Source organism: Salmo salar, chromosome ssa09, assembly GCF_905237065.1.
Source record: "Salmo salar chromosome ssa09, Ssal_v3.1, whole genome shotgun sequence".
Classification (NCBI taxonomy): domain Eukaryota; kingdom Metazoa; phylum Chordata; class Actinopteri; order Salmoniformes; family Salmonidae; genus Salmo; species Salmo salar.
This window is the reverse complement of record NC_059450.1, coordinates 26,223,854-26,233,299: the sequence shown is the minus strand read 5'-3', so window position 1 is coordinate 26,233,299 and position 9,446 is coordinate 26,223,854. Positions and strand designations below refer to the sequence as shown.

The window sequence follows — 9,446 nt, the reverse complement described above, 5'->3', positions numbered from 1 at the left end:
TCTTAGACATTTTTGCACGTTGCATTTATATTTTTGTTCACTATAGATTCATTAGCCTCGCAAGCTGCCTGATCTTGCAAGCTTATATGAATGTTAATCAGTCTGGTAAGTATGAGGCTAATATTTTATGTACCTCAGATAAAAAACGAAATGCCATTATTTCCCTGCAGGTCCAGAAGACAAGCCAATACATAAAATGTTTAAGTTGCATTGAGGATTAAAAAAAGACCCATTAGGCTATCTGTGCGTAAAAGGTCTGTGCACCGGTATGATAATTACAGGCATCCAGGGGCAAAAATCTGATATCAACTTTGGAGGGGACAATTACATGAAATTTTCTCAAGAGCAATTCCTGAGGGGGACACCAAAAGTAGTGCTGTAACACATAGCCTACATTGTAATATGGTAAATGTATATTGAGGAACCAAAGAAATAAGGTGTTTGCCATACTCCTAACTACCGGTACCCAAAACTACACAACTAATCACAACAGCAATACCATTGCCTTTAACAAATCTTAGTTCAGTCACCAGTTTAAGTTGAGAGTGGGGGTATCCATGGCATTTTCCAATTATGTTCCTATTTTACAAGTAAAAAAAATTGAGAAGCTTTAATAATGTTGCCAAACAAAGACTCAACAAACTTACCTGAGACTCCCTGTCTCTGCCAGTCTGTCCCTGCATATCTGTCCCCAACTCTGCTGCCTGTGTGCCATCTGTTGCCTGCTCTGCCTAATGACATCATTGTGAAACATTTCCATTAGAATTTCATTTCTTTCTTATGAACATTTTATCAACTAGTCTTTGAGATATTAGGCTACTAGGGTTCTTACTTTGCATTTTGGTGTACTGAAAAATACTCTGATGTCCGTCTTTTATTTTTCTGCCATTTTTCTACCTGGCTGGCTGGCTACACCCACACACAGTGTGTAGGTTATTTACAGTAGGAGATGGGCTTCTATCATATCTTTTATCATTCTATTTGGGCTTCGATCTAAAAGGTAGCTAGCAAATGTAAAACGGATTAAAATGACAAGAGTTGACAGCTGTATGAGTTCACCATTTACACAACATATGCTGCAACCTTTTGTAATTTTAATAGTTTGTTTCATATTGGCTGGCTTCCAACAATAGCTGAATTTGCAAAGCTAGCGAGCACCAATTCCGTTTCAGTGGTGTTTGCTATAATCTTTGCTACCCGGGTTAAATAAAGGTGAAATAAAATAAATAAATAAAAGTTCCCTTGCGACAATTTAGCTTTTGCAATGAGACCATTAAATATATTTAAGACAATGGTAGAAGAGAGTGTAGTTCTGTTCAGTTTGGACTCCAGTTTATCGCTAACCTTATCACAGGGACTTTGAAGCACTAACTTACATCATCTGCATGCTGATCTTGGAATAAATTGACGATAGCAAAGATTCCATCTTTGACGAGGCCACATAAATGGAATAGGTACTAGCTAGCTTAATAGTTAATATTTGCGCGCTAGCTCTGCATATTCAGCTAGTGTGTGTGCGCGATTGACTGGATTAACCTCACGTCAGTTACGTTCATTGAGTGCATTTCAGACAGTGGATACGACCCCTCTGTTACCTTGCCAACTAAGGAACTGGCAGTGGATCAAACCATTGTGAGGCAAAGGGTGGGGGGGTCGCAATCTTTTGAAACTTAAAAACGTGCTATTAAGTGTCTATAATCAGCACAATTGCTTTCATTGCGTATTATTAATATTATTTAAATTACATAGTTATGTTTCAGTGATATATTGGGGGGGACAAATCATATTTCTCCCAGGATGGGGGGGTCGTGTCGTCGTCCCCCCCCCGGGATTTCCGCCCCCGCAGGCATCCCCCTGTACAAACATCAAAGACATAGGAGCAACACATGACGCTCAGGAATGAGCACGGTATTTCAAAATGACTTTCCTCAGAAGAAATGGGAATGGGGTGGTTAAGCTCCACATTAGTATGCCTATGTCTCCAGATTTGGATACTCAGGTCCATTTCAATGTTTCTCATGCAAACGCTTTATTCGATGCTAATTGAATAAATAAAATTACAATTCTCCCCGAAAAACTCCATTCTTGTTGTTTGCTGTAGACTGACTAGTCACTAGACCCACATGTACATGGTAAAATCACAAGAGTTAATTCAACTCCTATGGAGTGAAATGTAACACTATTTTGGGGTTTATATGGTCCCACCCCCATTTTGTGTTAAAACTACTCTGATCATGGTGTTGATATTTTGGGATTTAAAACAACACTAAATGGAGTAAATGTCCAACTCTCAGAGAGTTGCTTAAATGTAACACCAATTGACATTTTACTATTTTCAGTGTTGTTTTGAATTAACAATCAACTCCAGCAGAGTACATTTCTCTTTCAGTTTACTTCCTTTGCGTTATAAGGGTGTTAAAAACATATATGAATATTTCTTAATGTTTCACATTATGGTGGTTTGTAATGTGAAATGAAATCTCTACTGGAATCCAACTTGCAGGAAGATATCCAACAATTTTACATCCCCACAATTTGCTTATAGAATATTTGTCATAGTAGGGAAGAAAATACAGTACATGGAGACTACCAACTACACCATGTAAACTGGAACAACTATCTCACTACTGGTTGCTATAAATCCAACCATTTACCGATTGGATTAGTTTAGACAAATCTAAGTTTCTTGTCTTTGTGTAGCATAAGATCAAAAACTACCAATGTGCATGCAAAAACACAGATATTGAAACAAACAATTTAAAAATCAAGCTTCAACAGAGCAAGCTGGGAAATATGCCAATGATGCTCCTCCCACATCGTAGATAACTCCATATATTTAATTCCTTGTCTCTGGTTGCTCTTAAGGGAGTTAAAAGTACTCTGTCCCAATCAACTCCAGTCAACCCTAACTCCACAGAGCATATCACTCTCTTGAGGGATAAAATAACTCCCAGTAGAGTCAATTTAACCCAAATGTTTTTAACACTGTGATTTCAACTATCCTTGATTTACTGTGTAGAAGCTACAGGAGGAAATACCTCATAAAATTGAAACATGTCACTATACAATAGGCCTATGTCTATGTCAAGTTAAAATGATTCTGTTTCGGAGCAATACTTTTTCGACTTCAAAGTCCTGGTCGATTCCTCAATAAGTGGTATAGAATTATCACTACGCGAGGTGCGCATAGAGCTCTCCAATGCACCCAATGCGCCAGACTTGCGCGTGGCCTTCACCATTGAGTCCTCGCTAGACTGCAACTCCATGAGCTCCAGCTCATGCTTGGCCGCAGTCTCGAGCAATCTCTGCTTGTTGTAAAAAATAACAAAGTTGTTGATAATGGGGTGAATGGGCAACGCGATGGCTATCACCCCACACAGGAAGCTGATGGCTGCGTTGCACTTTCCGAGCGTGGTTTTGGGATAAATGTCTCCATAGCCTACGGTCGTCATGGTGATAATAGCCCACCAGAAGGACTGTGGGATGCTACTGAAGAGGGTCTCCGGGTGGCTTTGCTCCAGGGTGTAGCCCAGTGCTGAGAACACAAATATCCCTATGCCCATGTACATAAGGAGCAGCCCCAGCTCTTTGAAACTCCTCTTCAGTGCATAGGTGAGAGTCTGTAGCCCGGAGGAGTGGCGCGCCAGTTTGAAGATGCGGGCAATACGCATGATGCGAAGCGCCTGGACCGCTTGCTGGACCTTGGCCAGATCCATCATGGCCGTACCCAGGTAAGTTAGGGTCAGCACCACGTAAAAGGGCATGATAGCCATGAAGTCTATTATGTTCATAAAGGATAAGAAAAAGTGCAGTTTGTTTGGGGAGGACATAAAACGCAGCAGATATTCTATGGTGAACCAGCCTATGCAGGCTGTCTCGATGGCCTCCAGCGTTGGGTGTTCCACAAGATCCCCCTCGTCGTCCTCCATTTGGACTTCTGGAATGGTACCCACACACATCACCAAGGATGACACAAGGACGAAGAGGAAAGATGCAATGGCGATAATGCGTGCAGGCAATGAGGACTCCGGTTTCTCCATGAGTTTCCAAAGGAACTTTTGGTACCGCGCTGAGCGGTTGACAGAAGGGACCACATCTAGATCATCCAAGATAAGCTTCACTTTGTTGGCAATCTCAGCCAGCTCTTCCTCTTTTTCAGTCAAGTCACTTTTACAGCACTCGTCCAAATAGCTTTGGTCAATTTTCCAGAATTCCATCTCTTTAATAAAACAAATGGGACAGATACCTCGTTTGATGTGAATCTCACCGAAGTAGTACACGTCAATGATACATCTGAAAGCGTCAGGATCCCGGTCAAAATAAAACTCCCTTTTACCGGGGTCGTAGTCATCACAAAGTGAGTAGATAATGTCATAATTCAGAGTTGAGCAGTTGATAAGTTCTGCAAGTCGACTCTCCGGGTAGCGGTTAAGCACATCCCCGTATAAAACGAGCTTCACTCCGCCAATGTTCACGGCTATCTCGGCTTCATCCCTCGTGTCCAAGCTGTTGCAGTTCTTATATCGGGGTTTGGGTATAGTCCACATCTTTCCTGCTGTCGTAAGCTATTTTTGGCGTCGAAAATGTCGAAATGCAATAAACAGACTTGTGTTTCATGTGCATGAACAGTTTAAAGTGCAGGTAACATATAAAGTATACTAATTTTAAAAAGGAGGAAAGCCATTGCGCAAAACCCCGCTCCGTGCTCTCCCATTACCAAAGCTGCAATTAAGTCATCTCTCTCTCTGTCTCTCCTTTCTCCTCTCTCTCTCGCTCTTTCTCTCTCTCACACACACACTCACACTGACACACACTGCTGCTGCGCCTCTGAGCTCTGTGGGCGGATATCCTCTGTGGGCGGATATTACTCTGCTTGAAGTTTTGAATTTACCAAACCGGCATGGGCAATTAACACAATTATTCAGTATGGTTGAAGTGAGGTGATATGACGTGAGTACAGTGGCGACCCGTCATTCAGGGCAGTTGGGGCTACCTGTTTTCCATGTTATTTTGACATTAATACGTGTCACATATCAGTTCGCAAACAATGTAAAAAAGAAATTATAATTTAGTTAATAAAGCCACATACAAACATGGTCTCTTTGTTTTCTGGAGTAAGGCAGCTCGAAAATGCAGGTGTTTCAGCCTAGGCCAGAGCTTTCTGTGGGGGTGGGGCAACCAGCGGAAAATACGGAACATAGGGGTTGGTAATGTTCTCTAGTTGCGCCGTGATTGGCTCAGTGTTCTGTCACTCATGGGGACACTATGTCATCGCAAAATCTACGGGGAGAGCTCGAAAATTCAAGCCCCTTCTGTGCTGCCATAGAGTTACATTAGAAGTGCACATCCAAGAAGGCTCAAGGTTATTGGCCACAGATAAAATTACGTCAAATCACGTTATATCTACCATAGCTTTGACTGGACTGATCATGTCAACATCATACTTTCAAAATCTTAGCTAGCAAGCTAGCAGTCATCATGAATCAAGTCGACTATCTACTGACAAATCCTTTTCAATCGTTGTTATATGAAGAGAAATTATGAAGAGAAATTAGAGATAAAAAGTATCGGTTCTCATCGGCCATTGAACATAAACATAACACAACAAGTTGGAAATCCCAAATTCAACATTGAGTGGTTTGGAAGGAATCAGTAGCTATCTGCAAGCATTGTAAAGCAATCACTAGCCTGCAATTCATTGGAGTGGGTGTGTGGTCAAAGTCTGGGTTTAAGGGTCTATTTTTCAAGCTTAAAAGGATAAACATTCAACATTTAGCCATGCTGTCAATCCAGCATGACTTCCGCTGCCTTCAAAACAACTGGAAACTCGGAACTGGGAAATAAGTTTTGAACGGACATCCAACTCAGAATTCCAAGTCGGGAACCCGGGCCTCTTTCTAGAGCTGTGACCTGAAGATCACTGACATCATGATTCAACCTTGTTTTTTCTGAGTTCCCATTTGTCTTGAAAGCAACATAAATCCAGAGAATGCCAGACTTTGATGACGAAGTTCGATGACAAAGTTTTCAATGAAGGACCACCGCGCCACCTTCCTGTTCAAGTGAGCACAGCACAACAAGGTGAGTCCAAAAATGTCGTATGCTGCAGCATAAATTATGTAATATACCAGGGAGATATGTACACCATTGCTAAGAAAGTAATACTAAGTGTTTGTTGTGAAGTAAGCTGTTTGTAGCCCATGTTCCTCACCCTAATAATTTGGTCCCTTTTCTCCTCATAGCTTATCCTACTGTTCTGACTTGGTGGTGCACATATAGCCTATAGCCTGTTTTAGAGAAATGTCATAATCAAATATTGTAAGAGCTTTCATTGTCTGCTTATATGCCCCCTTTATTTATCCTACAATTCTGACTTGGTGTACAGAGAGAATACTGTAAGAATGGCCCATGTTCTGAATTCTGTAGCTGTACATTTCAAAAGTACTGAACAAATAGTTATATTGACTTTGTCTGTCCTAGCTCGCTCATGAATGTCTTAATCGAAATGACGGATTGCCTCTTATCCGCTCGTCGTCCCCTTATGCCGTGGTTTGTACATTATTTTGGAAATTACAAGATTACGTTATAATACTTTTATTGCATCAAATGGTTGTTTTATGCAACAGAATAGAGGGTTCTTATAACGCTTGTGTCTGTGTGAACTGAAAGTGGGCCTCTGGGAGATAACACTGACAGGAGATTTACGATGTCTTTTGGGTGATCAAACCTAAAGAAGCCGCATTCCAGAGCATGAGTTAATGTTTCTGTTCTATATGGTACCAGGGAGAGATGACCCCAGGGCCAGACCTTGGTCTCTACACAAAGATAACTGTTTTTACAGCAGATACACAGTCGATAGCGCGCTGGACTTTGGGCTAGAAGGTGGAGGGTTCGAGACCTGCTCCTTGCCTGTTTCATTACATTGGTGTCGGAAGTGATCGGACCTTGCATCCACGACAGTGCGTGTGCTTGGCCGGTGAGCGCGTTCCTATAAGACGTTGAGTTGCAAGCTAGCGCGAGGACGCGCTCTTTGAAAGGAGGGAGTAGTGTAACAACCCTGGGTTTATAAGCGTGGATATCTACTCTGCCACACGAGCATGTTTTTGCGGCACAGTCGATAACGCGCTGGACTTCGGGCTAGAAGGTCGAGGGTTCGAGACCTGTTCCTTGCCAGTTTCATTACAATACTTTTGTTTCAGGGCTCTCAACGAATCATCTGAGGGTGATTCTTCAACCAGCCTTCATTATCGTAGAGCACTCAATCGATTCACATTATATGTGTGTGTTGTATTGACCTGCACCCTTATTAATAAGTGAATAAAAATGTAGTTTAAGTATAACTCTGACTTGTGTGATAAGTTTGTCTCTCTGCATTTGATGGTAAAGAAATGAACCACCACATCTCAATTGTCAGTAGAAACCACATTTGTTTAAGCAAGTCAGCCATATCAGCTATGTTTTTTTAAAAGGCAGAAAATGAGGCTGAATGAACTGTTTCGTTGCAAGAGGCTCCGCTGATAGCCAGGTGTAGCAGTGGTAAGGTGTTGGGACTGCTGTTGGGACAGCTTTATGTAGGCACTAACAGTTTGTGGGCACCGTTTGTCACCGTTATGGTGCAATTCATGTATTGTTTAGTGTTGTGTAGTGGCTTTGCTGGCATGCATATTATTATTATTCTTTTTTGCCCCACCAAGATTTACATGCTAAAATCGTCGCTGTGTGAGTGGGAATTGATGCAGAACTTGTTGGTGAGCGCATGGCACACTACAATACATATGTCTTGACAACACATAGGAAGAAAAAAAACGTAGTCTGGGAAATTAATACGAAGTTATTGTCAGGGGTAATGTCAAAGCGTAACCACTAAATTACATCAATATCTGCTGTTGCCCTTTTGATAACTTTTGATAACGGGACAGCTGCGCAAAAACACAGGTCTCCAGAAAACTGAGTTAGGACGCTCTCTGCTAACAACAGATACAATTGCACAATTTGAGACGCTCTGACATACTGTAAGATTCCAGTCCAGTGGGTCAGATTAAATGTACGGTGATATCTCGTGCTCAGGTGCTGAACCTATCTCATCTTTCCACCACTGACAAAGGGCATTTTCCTATATACCAACATAAAGTGTCTTAATAGGACATTGGGCCACCGCGAGCCAGAACAGCTTCAACGCTCCTTGGCATAGATTCTACAAGTGTCTGGAACTCTATTGGAGGGATGTGACACAATTCTTCCACAAATGGTGTTTGGTTGATGGTGTGTTGGTGATGGCGCTGCTCCAGAATCTCCCATAAGTGTTCATTTGAGTCGAGATCTGGTGACTGAGATGGCCATGGCATCATGCTCATCAAACCATTCAGTTACCATTTGTACCCTGTGGATGGGGGCATTGTCATCCTATGAGGGCATTTTGCCTACCATAGCCATGGTAGCCAAAATAATGGCAAAAAATGGCCTGCCCAGAATTTTTATTCATGACCTTAAGCATGATGGGATTTTAGCTACTTAATTAACTGGAGCCACAGCTGTGTGGAAGCACCTGCTTTCAATATACTTTGTGTCCCTCATTTAGACCTACTCGTGTTTCCATTATTTTGTTAGTTACCTGTGCATGTTCAGCATGAACAATTATAGATAACACAAGGACATCACAGTTACCATACAAAAACTTCTATTGCAGTCACAAAGTGTAAAAACATGACATTTCTGTTATGGTTTTTGTGAGGCAAAAAGATCAGTATCACAATATCACAGATCCGCAGTCATGTATCAGCAATACCTCAGAATCACATCCCTAATTGATATACACACAAGATAGTTGGTGTCATGAGCTTCATACCAATCCTCTCAGATCGAGTCTAGAACTGGGTGGATTTCAGATTGGGCGCAAGAAATAGAACTGTTGCTGTTGACTTGGTAGTTTAGTCCACACTTTTAGGGTGAATTCTGTAGGCACAACATGGATGTATTTTCTGTTGCATATCATTGGTCCCGACCTGCAATAGATGTTGTATACATTCATAAGGTCACATAATACCATGTAGGCCAAGTGGGGCCAAATCAAGGATCAGCAGTACATATATTTTCTTTGGTCTGTAGATCATATCTAGAAATGGATTCTCAAAATCTGAAAAAGGTTGCTTGCTTGTAGTCATTGAAGATCAACAAAGCTGAAAAAGTGTATCTGAAATTTGAATTCCTGGCTATCTTGATATTAATAATATCTAAATCTTTAAAAGAATCTTTGCTAAGATCAACCACTTATTTAAAGGGTTTTGGTATTTTTACAGGGTTTATTCTGGTCCACGGGGAGTTCAGGATGCATTGACAACCCAATCCCAAACCAATCCCTCCTTCCTAACCCTAGAACCTTTTTGACTTCCCTTCATCCAACTGAAAGGACTAGATATGTATTAACAATATGATAATCTCTCAATCTT

General features: G+C 41.4%; 1 protein-coding gene across 1 annotated transcript; it reads right to left on the bottom strand.

Moving 5' to 3' along the window:
• Positions 1-2,012: 2,012 nt before the first annotated feature.
• LOC106611134 (potassium voltage-gated channel subfamily F member 1) lies at positions 2,013-4,776 on the bottom strand. Its single transcript, XM_014211025.2, has one exon. The coding sequence runs from the start codon at positions 4,545-4,547 to the stop codon at positions 3,090-3,092; it is 1,458 nt and encodes a 485-aa protein (XP_014066500.1). The 5' UTR covers positions 4,548-4,776; the 3' UTR covers positions 2,013-3,089.
• Positions 4,777-9,446: the final 4,670 nt, after the last annotated feature.

Bases quoted from the DNA above. Each gene is read 5' to 3' on its own strand.
- LOC106611134 (XM_014211025.2), bottom strand. From the start codon at position 4,547: ATGTGGACTATACCCAAACCCCGATATAAGAACTGCAACAGCTTGGAC.